General features: G+C 41.8%; 1 protein-coding gene across 1 annotated transcript in view; it reads left to right on the plus strand.

The window, feature by feature from the left end:
* The first annotated feature begins 1,872 nt into the window (after positions 1 to 1,872).
* LOC115586430 (tenascin-X) overlaps positions 1,873 to 22,002 on the plus strand; it is a 59,511-nt gene continuing 39,381 nt past the window's right edge. Inside the window, exons 1-7 of the mRNA XM_030425487.1 lie at positions 1,873 to 2,105; positions 18,495 to 18,516; positions 18,731 to 18,922; positions 19,035 to 19,289; positions 19,486 to 19,746; positions 19,893 to 20,153; positions 20,553 to 20,810. Coding sequence (XP_030281347.1) covers positions 2,049 to 2,105; positions 18,495 to 18,516; positions 18,731 to 18,922; positions 19,035 to 19,289; positions 19,486 to 19,746; positions 19,893 to 20,153; positions 20,553 to 20,810 — 1,306 coding nt within the window. The 5' untranslated portion in view covers positions 1,873 to 2,048. The remainder of the gene's footprint in view (positions 2,106 to 18,494; positions 18,517 to 18,730; positions 18,923 to 19,034; positions 19,290 to 19,485; positions 19,747 to 19,892; positions 20,154 to 20,552; positions 20,811 to 22,002) is intronic.

The raw sequence follows: 22,002 nt of genomic DNA on the forward strand, positions 1-22,002 counted from the left end.
ATTTAACGCAGCTGATGATGGAGCTGGGTGGAGCCACGCTGAGTTTGTCAAAGTCATCACGATCCATGATAGTTGATTCTCAAGCAGTAGCGTACCGCGGGGAAATGCCCTCTCACACCTCCGAGCCTCGGTGTTAATCTGACACGTACCGGGAAATCTATTCGCTGAACACAAACACCAAACTGATATCAGCCCAACAAAGAACTCCTGCTAATGGCCTGACGATTCCCGGGACATTCATTCATACAGTTTGTAAAAAGTTTTTTGTAGGACGCCAAGACAGAGAGATGGTTAAAGTGAAACTCTCGCCAAAAAGCAACCGAGGCTTTATTTGTGATTGAATATGAGTCAAACCTTTGTGTAAAAGCATAATTACGACGAAAGAGGCACTTTAAAGATTTACCGTAGTTTAGTTTTCAGCCAAACTCATTTTCAATGGGAGTGCTACGGGCACTTTTGCGATAGCATCAAAATCTCTATTTTTAAAACACTAAGAAGGCTCGACACAACATGAAACTTTGCTCGTAGCATCACCAGGGTCTCTACACATGAACACGAGCATTGAGAACATTGTTTGTGTACACAGAGTTTACTAAAAAGAAGGTTTTTGGACAACTAACATACAACACACGTTCCTCCTCTTATAAACATATATACATTCACAAAAAAAGCCTAAGTTTCATTCTATTGAGAGTTTGACTTGAATGCGCGGCTCAGGGAGACTCTGGTCCTAAGTCATAATAATATAAACTGTAAAAAGAGCCCGAAGATCTTTAGCTGCAGCCCCACGTGTATTTACAAACATAATCATTTAAACCAGCATTGAGCATTGAGAACATTGTTTGTGTACACAGAGTTTACTAAAAAGAAGGTTTTTGAACCTCCGCCATAATGGCGGCGTGCCGGAGGTGCTACTGCTAACGTGAGTTGTCCAAAAACCTTCTTTTTAGTAAACTCTGTGTACACAAACAATGTTCTCAATGCTCGTGTTCATGTGTAGAGACCCTGGTGATACTACGAGCAAAGTTTCATGTTGTGTCGAGACTTCTTACTGTTTTAGAATATAGAGATTTTGATGCTAGCGTCAGAGTGCCCCATGCACTCCATTGAAAATCAGCTTGCCCGAAAGCGAAACTACGGTAAATCTTAAAAGTGCCTCTTTCCTTGTAACTATGCATTTACACGAGGTTTGACTCATATTCAATCACAAATAAAGCCTCAGACAGCAGTCTGTCCTTTAATGGTCTCATTTGCTGTTACAGCTCATTCAAAATCATCAGAGGAATCAGAGACTGTTTCATAAACTCTTAAGAGCTCCTCATGGACACTTTAAGTACAATCTGTGATACATATCTTCCTCAAATGTGACTTTTGGGTACTTTTTGGCACGAGTCTCTGGTCACATGACAAGCCCTGAGCCTTCCATGTGCCCCCCTCTTCTCCTTGAGAACCCATAATCCCTTGCTACACCTCTGCTCATCACTCAGTCCCAGTAACGCAGGCTGAGCAGGGAAGTTTCCAAAAGAAGCATTTGCTTTTTGGCAGCTCGTCTTTGCGCGCTGTCAGTGAAGGGACCTCCGCGGACGCATTCCTCCACCCTCCATCCAAGTTATGGCAAGAATGTGGGATGACTCCTTTCTCATTTCTGCATGACCGGGCAGCCTCCTTCTGTTTTTTTTTTGCTGTGTGTGCTCGGATCAGGCTTATGGAAGCAGTGACACAGCGCTGGAGTTAGTGGAACAGAGGAGGAGGTGTTGGTGGAGGGGGAGAAGTGATGATGAGAGGAGTGGCACGCTTCACCAGAAAACTTCCCCGAGTGACGCGCGCCTCCGCCGCTCCTCCCCCCCCTCCTCCCCCTCCCCGTTAACGAGAAAAAGTTTCTCCCTCTTTTGACTTTGAATCCTCCTGATGTAGCGACAGTCGGTCTGAGCAGCGTGAGGAGCGAAAACAAACAGAGGTTTTTTTTTCACGTTTCAAGAGAGAAGTTTGGACATGAGAGATCTCCGCTGGTAGAAAAGCGTCCTGAGTGTTTTCCCCTCCCCGGCATCATGAAGCCACTGCTGCGCCTCAGCGTCTCCCTGCTGGTCCTCGGCGCTCTGCTCAAGGTAACAACACTATTACATTCATATTAAAACCAGATGGTGTTGTTTTGTTGCTGTTTGGATGATGGAGGTCGCCAGTTTTACGCGCACCTGTCGGCGCAGGTGAGCCGCCGCTGCGCTCTCGGCTCCGTCGCTCTCCTCCTGTTGGAGCAGCAAGACAAAGTGACAGCACGGAGAAAGAGCTCGGTGGCGGATAGAGAATGTCGTGGCCTCCTGTATGAGATGAATGATGGCCCTGTGAGAGTTTTAATTGGATTCAAATTTATGTCAGCAAAGTAATTAATAGGCCGACCTTCAGCTGGAGGGAGCTTTAACAATGCTGCTCTATTTATTAGGAGACGTGGACAGAATAAATATGAGCTTTCTTATTATGTTCAGTCTTTTTTTTTTTTTTTTACAAGAATGCTCTAATGAGATTCTTCATATCTGGAATCTGTTTGGACTGTCCAGTTGTTTATTCAGGACTGTACAGGTCAATATCTCAGTGTTCTGTACAGGGCTTGCATAACAGCACATCCACCTGTCCTCGCCCCACTGGTCTTTCTGGAGAGAGGTGGAGGGTGAGAGAGGTTGAGAATGGCATGTGAGGATGTGTGTGGCCAAACACAAAGGGGTCAGGATCGGAATGAGGTGCAGCTTCAGTGTCCCTGTCGCTCCTGAAGACACGGCTCGGGCTCGAACCCACCGAAACAGTTTACTGACTGCAGCCTGGTGGCATCCAGCGCTGCAGAGAGAGAGAGAGAGAGAGGTGTGTGTCGTGACCTCTGGTGATTTTAAAGGCCGTATTAGTTTGAGTGTTGTGTGTGACGACAGTTCTTTGTAATAATCGAGGGTTTTGCTTATGAGGCCTGGTGCTGACAGGCGGTCGCTGGGCGTTTAATTTGTTGCAGCCAAAGTTTAAAACACCAGGAGGTCCTTTGTTTCAACTTTTTCTTTAACACCGACACTTGTGATTATTATTTCCCCACATTTAAAACTTTGTGGAACAGGACAGTTATATATTTGTAGTCATAGTCGCATCAAGGCCCGATCTGCTACATTAGATCAATACTGGCACCGATATCAATCTGGGGAATCTGATCTCGTGGCTTTAATGTGCAATGACTAAAACATTATCTTTCTTTATTTGTTGCACAAATTAAAGCAGAATCTTGCTGCTCTGACTTTCCTTTCTCTAAAGCGAAGGAGGAAGTGACAGAGGTGAGGTGGTTTTTTTTTTGGGTGGGAATCTAAAATGTGCGACTTTGACACCAGAAGTTTGGCGCTTCGAGCAACTTCTCCTCCCCGACGGTCAGCGATGGCTTCCTTTAACATGTTCGCCACACCTCAATGAGAACTTCACCTTCGAAGCGTCAGATTAAAAAACACTCTGACGTACATTTATAACTTTCAGATATGAGGACTCAAAGTCTTCACATCGAGCAGAGAAGCTCTTCCGTCACTCAATATTCAAATACACACATTATGCATCTTCTCACCTGGTACATCCTTTCAGATCTTTTCCTAATTAAAATCCTGTTATGATCGTGGTTATATGACTCACAGCTGTTCTTCCTTTCAGTCAAATTATTATCCCACGCCACTTTCTTCTTCCTGTCCGACACTGGATCTCGATCATGTAGAGGTCAGCAGGTTTAGAGCTCAAAGTTGAACAACAAGTTAAGAAACTGGCAAAGAATCGAGTTAATTCGAGCGTTTATAACTCCTGCAGTTATTCAGAAGAAGCTTCCTTGATTGCAGGTTGAAAGACGGAGATATTTATTTTTCATTCAGCACGAAACTTCAGGAGATGAGACCTCAGTCAGGATTATTTTGTCTCCCTAGTAATTTAATGTTGTGATTACTTGTGCTCAGATGTTCTGTGTCCAGACGACATGAAAACAATAATTCTGTCACGTGTGTGTGTTCAGTTCCTGTGGAGAGGACAGATGTTGAGCAGAGGTGAACAGAGGCCACATTATACACATGCAAATGTGAAGCTGCCACCAAACACAGATGGTTTTAGTACCGTAAAGACGAAGGTCACAGCTTCTGCTTCTGATTGTTAATAAATGTTGTTAATATAAGAAGATGAATCCCGTGTTGCTTCGCTTTAACTTCAAGATCAGTGACCTTAAAGCTGTGATCAGCAATTTCTCCCAAAGTTAGGAGATGTGACAGTCAGGACTTTCTCGTTTAGAGACAAAACCTGCTCTGCTTCCAGCATCTCGTCTTTTGATTGAGAGATTAGAGCTCTGATTGTCTCGTCCGCAGCTTTTGGATAACCTGAAATCTGCCCTCCAGGAAATTATATGAGAGTTGGTCTGTCCGTTTAAACTTTAAACTAAGAAAAATAAAAACAAATGCGTGTTAGAGACTGTTAGAAACAGATGTATTCAGTGTGCTCATGAGAGAGAGAGAGGCAGACGGTACAGTAACAGTTCTCGTCGAGCCTGTTCAGTCCAGGTGTAACCGCCTACCTGAGTGGTCTGAGCGGACGAGTGTGCATCTCAGTTTAACATGTATGTTTATGCACATGAAACAGGTACACCACAGGGACAAAGACAAACAATGTTTTTAACACAAAGACGGAGAAAACTTTACAGCATTAGCCGAATTTACAAGAAGGACCGAATAATTAAGAATTTGTCTTGGACAGTGTTTTACATTGTTGTTAAAGTCTCATACAACTCAAAAACTCACAAAACGGGGCGATTTTTAAAGGGAGTCTGGTGACGGTTCACACTTTACTGGGTCTCAGGGTCCCACACTGGCATGAGGTTATTATTCAGGGACACGAGCATCCTGCACTTGTTGTTGTGATTACAGCTGAGCAGTATTGTCATGATTTGAGTCTATTCTGTATGTCGTGCCTGATTTCTGATAAATCATATGTTGTGTGTTGTCTTTTCCTGGTTTAAAAGGCTGCGTTACAGTAACTGTTCTACATGTTCTGCTACTTCCTTTTACCCGCTCACCTATTATATTCCCATTACTGATTTGGTTCGACCTTTGTCCCCCTCATAGATCATGGAAACAAGTCAGAGAGGACGAGTGCAGACCATCTTAATTATCTTGTTAAAAAATGAGACTTAATACCAAAAATCGAAACAGAAAACAGTATCTTCGTGTGGATTATTCTGCGCAATCCTGAGAATGCATCACAGGTTCGATCTGACCGTCAGATAAGAAACTATGTAAATGTGGAAACAAAGCTGAAGGGAAGTTTCAGTAGAAAAAGGGGAAATATTCTTCTTCCCTGAAGGGCGATTTCTTTTGCATATTGATATTTCCCACCATCAAAAATGTCAATGATCCACTTAACGACGTACACGCTACCGACTGTGTGTCCACTGCCCCTTTAAAGTGGATCGTTCTGGTAAAGATGCTAATCTTAAGTTTCCTTTAATACCTTAATATTTCAGTTCCCCTTTAAAAAGAAGATCTTAAATGTATGTGACCGTCAGATATTGATAAGTCTGATAAGTTTCTTCACACTGTTGGTTGGTTTGTCAGCAGGATTACACAAAAACTTTTGGTGCGGATCCATAAAAAAATGACGGATCCGGAGGTTTTGTTTTGTCACTTTCTTTAAAATTGCTAGATTGCTAGATTCCTCAACATTTCTCTTGATTCCTCAGTGAATAATACTTCTCATTGCCGACTTGAAATTAAACTGAATAATTAAGTGTTAGTCAGTTTCCTTGCAGTGGAATCGGATGTAGCACCTCGCAGCCTTCACTGGAACTCATCATAATGACTTACAATTGTTTTTTTTCTTTCTGTTTTTGGACATGCAGACTTAAGTTCATAAGCTGATATGATGTCCTGATGAACTTTTCAACAGTATAAATGCTCCAGTTTCACATTTGACACGGTTCAGGACGAGTCCAGTTCATGATGGGATGTTAATGATGAGCATAAATACATCAAAAAGCATCTTGTTACAAACGATAAATACTTTCTTATCAGTTATATTAATGTGTGTGTGTATAAAGAACACAAAAAGAAATTCTCTACTAACTGATTTTACATTTTAGCTCATTATTGATGGACTCTGTCGGCCCAGTTGTGAACAGCTACATACGGAGCGCCTCATTTAATATGACGTCATTATTTTAAATTATTTAGTTTTACATCAAAGTAACTTGTTTTTTACTTTATCTGTGACTTTTAACCCTCTAATGTAGCTTTGCATCGAACACAGATCGATTTAGAGGTTAAAACAGTTTGGAAATGGACAATTGTCCGACACATTTTATATATTATTAATCAATAATCGATCGTTAAGGCAGTCGACTATCAAAAGAACTTGTTTATATTATCCGTGATTGATTTTCTAGTTCAATCACACATTTAAAGGTTCACTCTGTAGTTTTCGGGGAAGAAATTGTATTCAGAAGAGACAAACTAAATAAATAAACTCTCTTTTGTTTTCATGACTGAATAAAAAAACTGAGCTTAAAGGACGAAACAATTTACACATTTTACTTTGTTTAAAGTGGATCGTTCTGGTAAAGATGCTAATCTTCAGTTTCCTTTAATACCTTAATATTTCAGTTCCCCTTTAAAAAGAAGATCTTAAATGTATGTGACTGTCAGATGTTGATAAGTCTGATACGTTTCTTCACGCTGTTGGTTGGTTTGTCAGCAGGATTACACAAAAACTACTGAACACATCTCCGTGGATACGGATGGATGGTGGCGGACCCTGCCACCTCTCTAGCCTCAGACAGTGTTCTGGGACCTTGTTTTCCTCTGAGAGCAGCTTGTTTATTCAGTTATGGAAAAATGTTATATTTTACCTCGTTAATAATATCATTATTAAAACTCTGAGTTTGAATTATTTCCAATATATTTAATATATTTGTTTATTCCCTGCTAAACTTAATTTCCTAATGGAGTCTAATAAAGTTTGATGTAAGTGTTTATTATTAATTATTATATATTCAACACTAAATAGAAAGAGAAAATAATAACATCACATCTTCATTCTCCTTCAGTGATTCCTTTCTGTCTGATGTCCACCAGTAGTTAATATAATTGTTTTTTTCTTATACTGAGCAGCTTTTTTAGACTTTCATCTGTCTGACTTCCGACTTCGGACTTAAAAAGACGCCACAAAGTGAAGTTCGGCCTGTTACGCTCAGTTTTGAGTGAATGAGTGTTAAGTAACACGCTGTCACTCGCACGCTGATGATCCTGGAAAAAGTTCAGCACTTTGCATGAGCTCTGTGTCGGAGCCTCACTCTGTTCCCGTCCAATGTTTCAATGCCTCCTCACGGCACGCAGAAATGAGAGGAAGGTGCCGTTTGATATCAGTGGGAAACATCTTGACGTTTGCAAAACACTTAGAAGAAACGTCCCGTCTGTGGCCGCGGGCTGATGAACACTGTCCTCTCGTTTATCTGCCATTCCAACGCTCTACGCTGCTTTAAAACGCGGGTGACGTGTGTTGACGTGTGGTGTGCATCTGAACAGTGCGCTTCTCCTGAAATGTACTATTCTCACTGTATACAAATCAGAAAGCTCGTTGAGTCACGCATGTCGTTGCTGCTCTAAAGTGCAAAAGTGCAAAAGTCAAGTCCTCCTTCACCCGCCGCCCACTCCCGACCGGTCTGCACCAAGACGGTCCAGTTTCAAATTAACGTCCACAAACACGGGTGCGTCTGGAAGCGCTGCATGTACACGACGAATTACAAAGAGTCACAGTTCCCCAGTCCATGTAAATGAGACACAGGCTCCTCTATCGTCCTCAAAGGCCTTATTGTCAGCAGATAGCTATCATTTTACCAGTGGCCTCTGAGCCGGTCATGGCAGGACGAGGCTGCAGCGGGGATGAAGAATTATAAATTCACTTCTCTCTCTATCACTCGGTCATACTGCTCATCTTTTCCAGACTCGAGCGAGACTTTTAATGCCGCATTAGCACAAGATGACCGTTTTACAGGCGATCTGTGGCGGTTTGAGAGGGTTGCTGCTCTCCAATCGATGACGACCTGGTGCTCGACTCAACCCGACTAAATGTGCTGCAGGCTCTGAGGATAGTCTAATGAATCCTAACTAGATTTCAAACCACCTCTCACTGGCGACTGAGACCACTGCTGTCTGCTCAGCTGTGATTCAAAAAGGTGCTTCCTCGTTGAGAGCCTATCAAAATGCCGCAAAAGCCACAGAGACAATCATAATGTGATAACTCGGTCATAAACAGTCGGATGTTGAACTATAAAAACTGCTCGCTGAGCCATCTGGGATCGCTCTCACTCTCCCCCGGCTGCAGATTCATCCTCCTCTCGTCTCTCTCTCAGTCTGGACTCCTTTCCGTTCTGCAGTCCGTGTGAATTCTGTTGCTTTTGCTTTTGAGCTTCGCCTCTCGTGAGTTTGTGTAGTCTGTCCTCTCCTGTCTGAGCTCTTCCTGGTGGAGAGGAAGTCAGGTGACTCACGTCTGTCCCCAAGTGTGATTTATTATGTTGGCTTATTCTGTAGTCACAACAACGACTGCATGTCGGTCCGTCCTGGAGGCAGGGATCCCTGCATTTAAAAAAAAAAATAAAAATAAATGTGTGTTAAAGGTTAGTTTATGGGGGAGTGTGAGTTATTTGAATCAAAGGTCCGGGGATGGAGGGTGTTGTAAACTGTGCGGCGTGAGTATTCGGTTACCGTTTTAGACGGAGCAGATTTGAAGACAGATGCCGGACGTTTACATTTAATGTCTGACGAGGCAATCTATGAATTTAAAGGTGCAAAATAGATTAGAATGGAATAGACTTTTATTCATCCCACATTGGGGAAGGCAGGTAAACAGACATACAATAAGCACAAGTACAGACATTAAACAAGTAGACTAAAAATACTAAAAAACATTTAGATAAGAGAAAGAACGATACAATATATAAAGGACTATACGCTATGTTCATTATATACAGGAGGCTATGTGCTTTGTATACTTTTAAATAAAGTGTAAAAGTATTGCATTGTTGAAGGCTGGATGCATAAATAAATACAGTGTTTGAAATGAACAGACTCAGTGTAAGAATATAAATATATAAATATAAAAATATGTCGTTTTTGGGTATAAATTGTAACCAGAGGAGAAAGATCTTCATTGACTTGAAATGAAATGAATAAACTCTTTACTTTACTTGGCTTCTTTACAGCAGGGGTGCCCAGAGAAATGTTTTATTGGCCAGTGCAAATCTTGAGAAAACCTCTTTATCTGCTGGTACGTAATGAAATGACTGCAACAACTTAGATTAGAAACTCTGACACAAATATTCGTGTTTCCTTCATTATAAAACTTGATCGCACTCTCAGGAGTCACACAGGGATACACTGTGCACTGTTCTTTGGAGTCTAGATGTTTCTAGTCATAGTTTCTTTGATAACTTCAGTAATTACACCCTTGAATAAAGCCCAAGTAGGTCACTAATGAAATGAAACCCACAGCGTGCTTTTTTTTTTTTCAGCTCTTCCTTCCCCGCAGAAGAGCACACATCACACCTTTTGCGCCACTTTGACACTTTCAACCATCACCCCGATCACACATCTCTTCGCTCAGCGTCGTGGCCCGGCCCTCTGCTTCCAGACTCTTTGGGTGTGGGTACATATGTATTCATGCACATTTTTCCTCCTGTGCATGGCGAGAATCATTAACAGGAAGCTCCTCTCACGTACAAGTACACTGTATTCAGATGGGTATCTGCAGCCGGTGGCTCAGCACTCTGTACAGCGCAGCACGGTAAATACCACGTCACTCATTTCCATAGTCGCCGATGAGGCCCGTGATAACAGCGGCAGGACTGAGCCTGATACCGTACCTGCAGACAAACACTCACTCAGAGCTGAAGCCGTCATGTGCCGGGAGTGTTTGGCTGCTGTGGGTATTTTTAGACGTGGCTATCGGCACTTTTTTTTATGATTAGCGCTCCTGTGATATAAGTTATACGGAAGACACAAGCTCACACCCACTTAACAACTGATTAGGCTGTTTGTAAGTGTGCACCGGAACTACATATATATCATTGTTACCAAAACAACATGGCCGTCGCAGCACAACAGCGACACATGTTCACGTACGCCAAAGAAAAGAAAAAATAGAATTTAAATGTTTCTGTACATAATAAATTGGTTTTCTCACAAACTCAATGTGCAAAAAATCACTATGTTGCTGCAGTCTGTCCGTCCTGGCAGCTGATACCAGATAATTAACTCACTCTTGACAATTAATACATGAAAATAGAACATTTTAATGACATCGGTGACTCAGTATTACTAAAAGATTCCTACAAGTTTGTTTGAACAGAGTGGTGTGAGCGATGACGTTAGCATCGCCCAGGTCCCCTACTCAAAAATCTCATGAGGTGTATTAATTAGATTTTAGATTAGGATTAAATAAACCTGATCGTAGGTAAAAATGTCCTCAATACGACCTGTAAGAGGGGTCAAAGGTCAAAGGCCCTGTTATTGTAAATACACAAATAAAGATCTCAGTATTGATGGCAGAAACGGATTTGAATGCACACTTTTACTTTTCAGTTTAAATCAAATATATTTCATAGTTTGCCTGAATTCAAACTAGCGTGATGTCATGCACGTTATTCAGGGAAAGTGGCAGAAGAGCGAGTTTTAAAACATGTTGCTTGATAGTGGAAAAACGACGATACTACACAGGAAGGAGCGGAACAGATTGTCAAGTGATGTTCTGGCAGCAGCATTCCTCTGAGATGGCTCCATGTGAACCGCCATCAGTTTTAAGAGCGACAAGCGTTGATTTATTAGCCGATGTCGTGTGTTTCTTGTCTTCCTATATTTGACCTCTAATGAGCCGCCCGGAGGTGCCGAGTTCAGAGCAATGCTTCTCATGAAAAGCCCTTCATGTTGTTCACATGTGTTATCAGGGGTCTCTGGGCGGGTGCAGGAAGTGCCAGGAAGTTATGCTAGAACAGAAACAATGAGTGTGTCACTCGTGAACTACTGAGGCAATGAACTTAAAATAGAGAACGAGACGCCAATTCATTTAGAGGCGGACGGGAGAAAGTGAGAACTGCAACTTTCACAGATCTCACCACCATCGCGCGAGGACGCTTGGACCGCGAGGAGGGACTTCTGCATTTTGAAGCACAAAGCTAGTAAAGGATGAAGGACAAGGACGCACACATGCAGTTCTTTAAAGCTGAAAACACGACAATATTTGGGAATGAATCAGTGATATAATGAAACAGACCCCAAAACACTCATGTACAAGTATCTCTGAGTAAAATGTGTCAGTATCTGTACTCGTAATGAATGTCAATCCACAGCTGACTGAAGTTTATTAATTCAAGTGTTTAAAAAACTTGTTCTCCTGCTCTTGCGACCAAAAACATTTATATGCAGCTCGAGTCTGAGACTGTTCTGTTGATAGTTTTCAACACATAGTACTTTTAAAGATTCAATTAGAACCTCCTGCTCTCTTCCAGGTGAAGAACGTCCTACCTCGCGTTTAGACCCGGTCGATTCTGAGCGTCACAGTTAAATTAGTTGGTTGAACAGATGTTTATTCAGTTTGTACAGAAAGGTGAAGTCCTTTACATTCAGGTGGACGATCATTTTAGACAAAATGTGCACAATAGCTGAAGGTGAGAGATGTTTTTGTCATCCTGTTTGTCAGTTTGAACGTGATAACTTTAGCAAGTCCCTAAAGTGTGACTGATGAATAATGAGATCGTGAAAATGTGTTTAAGTCTTCGCACCCTGAAGTCTCGATTTCTCATTCGAGAGCCATGTTAGTGTCGGGGACGTATATTGCGCAAGAAGAGAAACAAACTTAAATGAGCGGTTTGCACACACAAATAAATAACAAACTGCAACTTTCCTGACCTGAAGAATTACTTTATAATGTAATGAACATCATATGTATGATTTATGTCATAATTCAAACGGGATCAAACTGATTATTAGTCTTTTGCTGCTGTACTATTGTACATATTTGTATTATTAATTAAAGGGCACTGTAGAGAGGCAATGCACCTCCCTACATTAAAGGGATATTCTGGTGTAAGTTTAATCCATGGTCTAAATCACTGTGAAACTGTGTTAGACTCCCTCTCAAGAGATCAAGTTAGCAGACCGCTAATTTACGGAGTTTTATCAACCTCAGAAACGACCGCACGACAACAATACACTGCAGTAAATGGATCCAAATATAAACCGCCACCAAAAAGCCACAAATAATGCTCAGAACAGCACCAAACTTCAGCAACAGTACAAACAGGGTCTCAGCACATAGTCCGGGGCATCTAACCTCCGCTAGCTTAGCAGGATTTCTATTGGGAAGCTAAAAACAGATTTCAACTCTCCCCCATCAGCTTCCGGGTCGGGGAAGTCCCGACGCGACGATTACCGAGTGTAGTTAGAAATGCTCAATTCTGTTCTTTTCCCTGTTCGCTCTCGATAATAACTGTTATAAACTGGCAGGTAAGACACATATGAACTTTGATTGCTTTTCCATGGAGTCATAATCATACATTTTCATCCATGAGCCGCGGAACTCTACTGCACTCGGTAATCGACTCGTCGGGACTTCCCGTCAACAGGAAGCTGCTGCAGAAGAGTGGTAAATTTAGTCAGCTTTTCAGTAGAAATCCAGCTAAGCTAGCGGAGGTTAGATGCCCCGGACTATGTGCTGAGACCCTATTTGTACTGTTGCTGAAGTTTGGTGCTGTTCTGAGCATTATTTGTGGCTTTTTGGTGGCGGTTTATATTTGGATCCATTTACTGCAGTGTATTGTTGTCGTGCGGTCGTTTCTGAGGTTGATAAAACTCCGTAAATTATCGGTCTGCTAACTTGATCTCTCGAGAGGGAGTCTAACACAGTTTCACGTTGATTTAGACCATGAATTAAATTTACACCGGAATATCCCTTTAAATATCTGTATCAGGCAATCATGGGTAAAGAAACACAGCGAGACAAAAAAGAGAGTTCAGGAAGAGTCCAGTAGAAGAAGGAACAGAAAAACAGCATTATGTACACACACACACACACACATACACTCTTCAGTTTGAGTCAGATAACATGATTTTGCAGAAACCCAATTTCTCCACTCAGCAAGTCAGCGAGGGCACCACCAGCGACTCCTCCGCCGTCCGCAGCTTTGCGTAATTCAAGAAGCAGAAACGAGGCATTGTGCGTTTCTTCCCACTCCGTGTTTTTGTTCCGAGTTATCAGATTCTGAGCAGCTAAGGTGAAACGGGCCGATCCCTGAGCAAACAGCTTTTAAGGTGATTTCTTGATTGTTTTTGGGTCCGAGTGTTGTTATGGAGGAAGGAACCGGGGCGTTATCAGGAGGCGAGCAGCGAAGGCAGACTGTGAGGAATGAAAGGAGGGGGGGATCAGAGAATGGCAGGCGGGCTGCCTTTACTGTTGATGTAATGTTTATATAGTGGTCAGTACAGCCATTTCCTCCTCCTCCTCGTCCTGCAGACGGGCCCAGTCAAAGGGCACGGATACAGTACACAGGGCAAACGGGTCATCGGCTGAGTCGCGGCCAAGTATGTTTCACAATGAACATTAAATATTGCTCGTTGAGTGACAGTAAGGAGAAGTAACCCTTGATAGGCCTCTAAGAACTATAAATCTTCAGACTTTGAGCTCTGTAAACTAACAACCAGCTGAAGTATCATCCACAGAAGATAAAGATGAGTTTAAACAAATTAATTTACCAATAATCTGAGTGATTTTGTAAGAAAAGCAAGAACAGCTCTGGACTGAGACCTCAGCTAAGGGTTAAAGCATAGAGGGAGGATGTACAGATGGGTGGAGCTGAGTCCCAGTGGATGCTTGGAAAAAAAAAAAAATGACGTCCATTATTTGAACTACAGCACTTCTAGGGCAGTATTTCCCAAATGGGATTTGAGCTTTGGTTATTTCTGCACTCTGAGTCAGCGCCAAGGCATAATGGCCTGAGACGTTGTTTTGTTTATTTAGTCAGGAGAAAATAAGTGATACTTAGGAAGAGCGCCAAGGGAAATAAAACATTTGAGAAGTCACAGCCCCGCAGGTCATTCTAACATGAATGTATTCGTATGAGAACATGAGATTGTCATAGTATCAAGATTTAGCTCCCACATTCTGGTATGTGACCTTTACCATTATTTTCTTGCAGCGTCTGAAGAGGTTTTAGTTTGTTAGATTCTGCTCCGAGCAGTTTTTATATCTGGGGGACGGCAGCAGCTGCTCTTAAGTGCAAACTTGGTCTTTTGTAATGTGTTTACCAAGTTCATGTACCGCTAAATTAAAATGTCTTTCGCCACACAAAGTAGCTTTTAAATAGAGGTTACTAAATATATAACCCTACCAAATACTAAACATTAACCGTGGTCGAGGGTTTTGTGGTCGATGTTGACCTCGGAAACAGCGGTTGAGAAAACAGCCTCACCACACGGTCCTATAGAGCGCTGCAGGGGTGAGTCCTAAAACTCAGATGCAAGTCTTGATAAGTAGGTTGTTTGTGGTTGTTTGAATTGTAAAGTGTTTATGTGTCTTTAAAAAGGTCACACAACTGTGATGTAGCTTGTTTATAGCCTAATATTATTGTTATTAGCAACAAAAATCAAAAATAGGCTTTTTGTAGAGGGAACCAGGGCGATGCTAACTACCAGTTAGCCTACAGCGCTCCATTGTTAGCTGTTCTGGAGCTTTTGATCAAACCACATGCTCTTCATCATCAGACTGAGTTTGCCCAGTCGTCCGTACATTTGTAAGATGTTCAGATTTCCACTTTTCCTCATTAGTTTAAGGACTTTTTATCCATGTTGGCTTACAAGCAAAGCTAAGCTGTTTTTCTGTAGTTGGCTGGTTGCCTGTCTCAGTTCACACATTAGCAAACAGTTTCACACACAGAGAAACATTAGCTTTCATGTGGACTCATGTTTACACAGGATGAATGTAAGTCCAATATTTACTCACCTCTTTAGTCTGTTTTTTCGGTCCACACCGGCTCCTCTGATAAATATCTGGGCCTTTAGCCGCTACGTGATGTGCTAGTTAGCTTTATGCTGCTAGCTAGCTGTCTGCTCTTACGTGCTAGACATTTAAACATTGAACTCTGAATTGAAATTGTCCGTCTGTCTTTCCAAGAGATTGAGACTGAACCGTACGGAGAATTAGCAGCCATGAAACCCAAACTGAGCTAATTAGTTTTAGAGTTTGATAGCTAAACTTGAGCTACAGAGTGCAGTGAACATTTTCCATGGGTTCATTAGGTGACCATTCTCATCTGTTTTGGATCCACAATGTCTCCTCTGATAAATATCTGGGCCTTAAGCTTGATGTTCTAGTTAGCTACATGCTGCTAAGCTAGCTGTCTAGCTGTTTTTGTGCTAGACATTTAGGAGGCTACAAACACAAACTGTGTGTTTATTATCAAAACTTGAGCTAATAATTGTCTGTCTCTCTGTTTGGAAACAGCGTTTGAGAGTTTGATAACTTGATAGCTAAAAACTGAAGCTACAGTTCGCAGTGAAAGTTTCCAGTGGGTTCATTAAGTGACCATCCTCATTACAGACACTTTTTAAAATCAACCATGTTTGTTTGGTTGTGTCTTTTACGTTACGTTAGCATATAAAGCTACGTGTCAGCCTGTTGTTTCAGAGCTTCACTGGCAAAACATTTTCCTAAAATCTAGTTAAGTAGGTTGAAACAAGGTAGTTTAGAGACTTGACGTGTGTGATATTATTAGCTTGTGAGGCTCCAGTCCTAATGGAGGGAATTAGCATTGCTACAGAGAGTCAAATGGCTTAAAGATACTTATAATTCATATTCTATATTGCTTATATCATCAGTGGATCCAATGACAAGGTGCACTTTATTTACCATATTATGTTGTCCATAATTTTTATATCAGGCTTTGGCCACACAGGCGATTACGTCTTACTCTTAATGTAAAGACGGATTTGAGTAACTGAATACAGTTCTTCACATTTCAACACAAACTGTACAAAGCAATTTGTAACTGGAATTTCATAATCATCTCATCAGTTCTTAATCCTGCACTGAATTCAGTCTCTGAATCCAAATCGTTCTGGATTGGATCTATTCAGTGTGCAGCACGTTTAGCTTTCAACATTTGTTTTATGCTAATACCTTTATGTAGGATATAAATGTAACTTTGAGAACTAATTATTACAAGAAAAAGGGAGGAAATAAGTAAGAAAGTCTAACACCCATTCACACACTCTCCATGATGGGCGTTAGTGTGAAGCTGAGCCGCGCTAACACTCAACAGGCACAAACAGAAGGAGGCACTCATGCAGATATATACTTCCTCTTACAGGCTGTTCTTCCTGTTAATGCATTAAATACAAATAAGTGAGTTTTTCACACACTACTAGACTAGTTTTAAGGCTTGCAAGGCTTAAATACTGACTTTTTTATGAAGATGAAACATAAATATGAATTAGATTTCATTCAAATGTCATACTTGTGCTGATGATTAAGTGTCTTTACACGCTGTACATTGGATAGATCTTCTCTTTCACACAATGTAAAGACCTTTCACCAGAACCCCTCAGAGAGAACTGAACCCTCGAACTCCTCCGGCACCACTGTGTGGTACTGTTGTTCTTCAGAAAGATGTCCCGGAGGAGTGGGAGGAAGGGAAGGGTCACTGTGGTGAATAGAAAAAGCAAAGTGAAGGAGAGGACACCAGGTCTCCAGGGATGGGTGGGTGAAATGTTTAATGCAGAATGGACCTTTTCTTTCTCTTTTTCCTGGTCCGACCTTTTTATCGAGTTGTAAAACTATTTATTTCTATTTTATTCTGGAAAAAATACAATAGGTTGTTTACACATCTTGACGTTTATGATGAAAGACGAATTCTTGCAAGCGAATTGTTGTAGTTTATTGAGGTTCACGCAGCTAAAACGAATGTAGTCCAGCCTGACAGCCGTAAAACACAGTGACGAAACGACGGCCGATCATTAAGTAGTTATTCAAATATTTGAATTTGCGTCTCCTTTTTGTGATGAGCTGCTTTTCCCTCTTACGTAACATCGTATAATGAATCTCCGCGGAAGGATGATGTTAGATTTTTCACAATGTTCTGACATTTAAGAGAGAAAATGGCAAGACAATAATTTAAAAGTGGCAACTTCTAAGAAAAATTTGAGTTTAAAACATCGACTGTGTATTTTGGTGCAGCGATGTCTACTGACGTTAGCGTGCTAACGTGCTAGCCCTGGCCCGTCCTGAAATGTAATACCACTTTGTATCTCAAGAGGTGATACAACTTTTAGTGTGATATATGAACAAAATAAACCCACAAAAGTGCAAGAAAGGAAATATTTTTACTTGGGGAAACTTTTTCTTCCCCACACAGCCGTCTGAACTCAAATTTCTCTTCTACAGACCCAAGACGAGCTCACGATGCTGCACACTGAGTGATTAATTGCTTGCGCAGTATAGGATACACCGCGTCACGTAGAGCGCGGCATAAAAAGTACAACCTGATCTGATCTTGTGCGATGCGGGGACTGCTGCGAGGGCTATTCTGTCATTGTTTGGGCGTTAATGATTGACCCTGTGGGTGAGAGAACGATGCAGGTTTGAGCAATGATGCCGCGCGTTTAATGTTTAGCTGTCGGGTAAACAGACTGCAAGGCATCGTGTCAGCAGTGAGTCAGGGCTGGTTACGTTTTTGGCTAATAAGTAATGTGGAATCAGAGGCCTGATATCAGGATGCAGACGGTGAGCAGAGTGGAAACACCGAGCTGGACGTGAAGTCTGATGCAGATGTGCGTGACTGTGTGATATTAACGTTTGCTGTGAGCCGCGTTTGTCTGTTTGTTTGTTATTTGGGATGTAATTCTACAAATAGGAAGAATGTCTTCCCGAACACTAGTTCCTCAAATAACGTTACCTGAGGCCACGTAATGATTACACCCTGTTAATACCTGACTCTCAGGTTTTGCCAGAGTTTTACTTCCTTGTTCGGACTGGCACTCAAACCTGATCTTATCACCAGGTATGGACAAAGGGACTTTATCCCACAATACTGAGCTTTTGTGTGTTTGTTTGCACCAATGAAAAGGAAGTGTGTTGATGAATAAACCAACACTCAATCTTGTATGTAATGCTTTTTTTTTCTCTCTGTCTTTATATCTGCATGAATCACAAGTTTATCTACAGGAAGTTTAAATTCTCTAATTAAAAACTTCTATAGGCTGGTTACACATATTTTTAGACTTGATATACATAAATGTGACTACACAACTGATTTATAGAGAATTAGGGCTAAAATTCAACAGGCTTGTGCTGCGAGCTGTGACTCTGAGCAGGTGTTTGGGCCTCCAGTCGTCACTGTGAAGCTGTTTTAAACTCACTGCTGACCTCTGCTGGTGGACAATCATTCATTTTGCTTTTCTCTGTCTTCACAGATCTGCCGAGCACGATGCACCGGTAAGAACAGCTTTTTCTTCACTGTGTTTTACATTTCTTCTAATCTGTCTCTGTGTAGTTTTATATTCAGTGTTTGTATTAGTGTTTAGTATCGACACCACTTCTGTCAGTGTGGCACAAAATGACTTGAAATGAGTTTCATTGCAGGAGAAAGACATTTGTGCTCATATGTTATTGTTTGTCTTGTTTTTCTGCTTCTTTTTCTATATTTTAGTCACTGGATGTACCGACCCTAATCCAGGAAATTTAAGCATTACAACAACGACGGTCTCACTTGTAACAGGATCAAACTGCCCCTTATCCACCGGCAACAACAATTCAACCGATTCGATAAGTAATCTGACTCCTGGAGCAATCTATCCAATCATCTTTGGTTGTTTTACCTGCTGTAAAGAAGTCACCACGAGTAAGTCTGTCTACTTTGTTTAATCACCTCCATTACAGACAGTCACAGACAGATAAATGATAATGCCGTGCTCTTCTCTTCTTGCCTCCACAACCCTCCGTTTCACTCACAGAGCCTGAAGCTGTCGGGAGTCTTGCCGTCGTTAATGTCACAACATCCTCCATGTTTGTACACTGGGACAAACCAAATGGAAGTAGCTCCTTCTATAGTGTACGAGTGGACAATGGAAACCCCATTACGCCTGTAAATGACACATTCATAAACATCACTGGCCGGACTGCTGGTGTCCAGTATGAAATAAGTGTCACTGCAGTGGCAGATGATGGTCAAACTGAAGGAGCGACATCCACCGTTTCAAATTACACAAGTAAGTAGGATGAATTCTTGTCTTTCATTGTGAGATGATTGATTACGTTCCTAATGTCAAGCTGCGTGTGACAGTGGAGTTGAAAGTGTGAGGTTTTGTGTTTCCTCTGTCGTGTCACCCCCGACTGTAACATGTATTAATTGTCATTGTGCTGCCATATTTCTCTTCCTTGCGTCCACCTCTCTGTCGTTCACAGAGCCTGAAGCTGTCAGGGATCTCAGAGTTTCTGATTTCACAACATCCTCTATATCTCTAAACTGGACTGAACCAGAGGGACAGAGATCATTCTATAGAGTGCAGTGGTTTAATGGAACAACTAACGTGTCTGACGATGTCACTGATTCTGATATTAATGTGACTGGGCTGACTGCTGGAGTGCAGTACAGCTTTACTGTCATAGCAGTGGCTGGAGATAACACAACACAAAGTGAAAAGGCTCAGATTTCTCACTATACAAGTAAGATGATGAGTTACATTTTTGCTCATGGAAGAATTTATAATATATTTTGTGCTTCATCTTTGCTCTAACTTTGTTATATACTGAGGTGGAGAACATTGTGCTACAAGTACAATCCTTGTCCATATCATCCCTCTCACTCACAGAGCCTGAAGCTGTCAGAGAGCTCAATGTCACTGATATCACAACATCCTCTATATCTCTAAACTGGATTAAACCAGAGGGACAGAGATCCTTCTATAGAGTGCAGTGGTTTAATGGAAGTGGCAGTGACTCTGAAAATGTGACTCAAACACATATAAAAATTCCTAACCTGACTGCTGGTGTCCAGTATAACATAAGTGTTACTGCAGTGGCAGATGATAAGCTCACTGAAGGACGGAGTGAAGCTGTTACTCAATACACAAGTAAGTATTTAAATGTGGTTCAGACTGTCAGATGTCTGCTGAGGACACCTGGTGGAGAAGACTCTGCACTGAGTTCAGCTTTCACCTCAGAGCTGCACTGAATGTGCTGGATGTAGGTTGTAGCTCTGGACATTGTTGGGATGTTGTTGATGGCTCATCTCTTTAGTGTCGTGCAGATTTCAGGAGCATTTGTTGTGGTTGACAGACAGAGTTGGATGTACCTTATATGATAACTGTACGGCTGTTGGGGTGACATTTAATTTAGATAGTGTCACTGATGAGTGATTGTTTAAATCAGCAAACACAACTACGCATAGTATTACAGATTTCACTCACAGAAGATGTTCCACTTGGTTCGCTCCTCTCCTCTCCTCTCCTCTCCTCTCCTCTCCTCTTTAGGACCTAATACAATTGAGGTACCCACTGTATCCACAACTACCTCCTCCATCTCTCTGACCTGGACAAAACCTCCTGGTGAGGTGCTCGAGTACAGGGTGGAGTGGAATAATGGAGGAGCTTTGATGAGCATGTTAACAAATGTTACCTCTGCTGAGCTATCCCCCCTGATCCCGGGTACTAACTACACAATCACAGTCACTGCTGTTGCTGGAGACAATCAGACAGAAGGAGACGGTCGAACATTAACCTCAGTCACAAGTAACAAAACTTTTATTTCCACTTAAATTGTGGCTTTTGTTACTTATAGTGTTTTGGACGCCGGGCAACTTTGCTCTCATCACTTGTAGGTTTTGCATGATATTCTTTTGTCAGCTCTAATTTTTTCCCTCATCCTACATTCATCCTGCACTCACAGAGCCTGAAGCTGTCAGGAATCTGAGTATCACTGATATCACCACATCCTCTGTGTCTGTAAACTGGACTGAACCAGAGGGAAATGTCTCCTTCTATAGAGTAAACTGGACTGGTGGAAATGTCAATGACTCTAAAAATGTGACTCAAACACATTTTAAAATTCCTAACCTGACTGCTGGTGTCCAGTATAACATAAGTGTCACTGCAGTGGCAGATGATGAGCTCACTGAAGGACGGAGTGAAGATGTTACTCAATACACAAGTAAGTATTTAAATGTGGTTCAGACTGTCAGATGTCTGCTGAGGACACCTGGTGGAGAAGACTCTGCACTGAGTTCAGCTTTCTCCTCAGAGCTGCACTGAATGTGCTGGATGTAGGTTGTAGCTTTGGACATAGTTGGGATGTTGTTGATGGTTCATCTCTTTAGTGTTGTGCAGATTTCAGGAGCATTTGTTGTGGTTGACAGACAGAGTTGGACGTACCTTATATGATAACTGTACGGCTGTCAGCGTGACATTTAATTTAAATAGAGTCATTGATGAGTGATTGTTTAAATCAACAAACACAACTACACATAGTATTACAGATTTCACTCACAGAAGATGTTCCACTTGGTTCGCTCCTCTCCTCTCCTCTCCTCTTTAGGACCTAATACAATTGAGGTACCCACTGTATCCACAACCACCTCCTCCATCTCTCTGACCTGGACAAAACCTCCTGGTGAGGTGCTCGAGTACAGGGTGGAGTGGAATAATGGAGGAGCTTTGACGAGAATATTAACAAATGTTACCTCTGCTGAGCTATCCTCCCTGATCCCGGGTACTAACTACACAATCACAGTCATTGCTGTTGCTGGAGACGATCAGACAGAAGGAGACGGTCTAACATTTACTTCAGTCACAAGTAACAAAACTTTTATTTCCACTTAAATTGTGGCTTTTGTTACTTATAGCGTTTTGGACGCCGGGCAACTTTGCTCTCATCACTTGTAGGTTTTGCATGATATTCTTTTGTCAGCTCTAATTTTTTCCCTCA

This window comes from Sparus aurata, chromosome 8 (genome assembly GCF_900880675.1).
Source record: "Sparus aurata chromosome 8, fSpaAur1.1, whole genome shotgun sequence".
In the NCBI taxonomy this organism is placed as follows: Eukaryota; Metazoa; Chordata; class Actinopteri; order Spariformes; family Sparidae; genus Sparus; species Sparus aurata.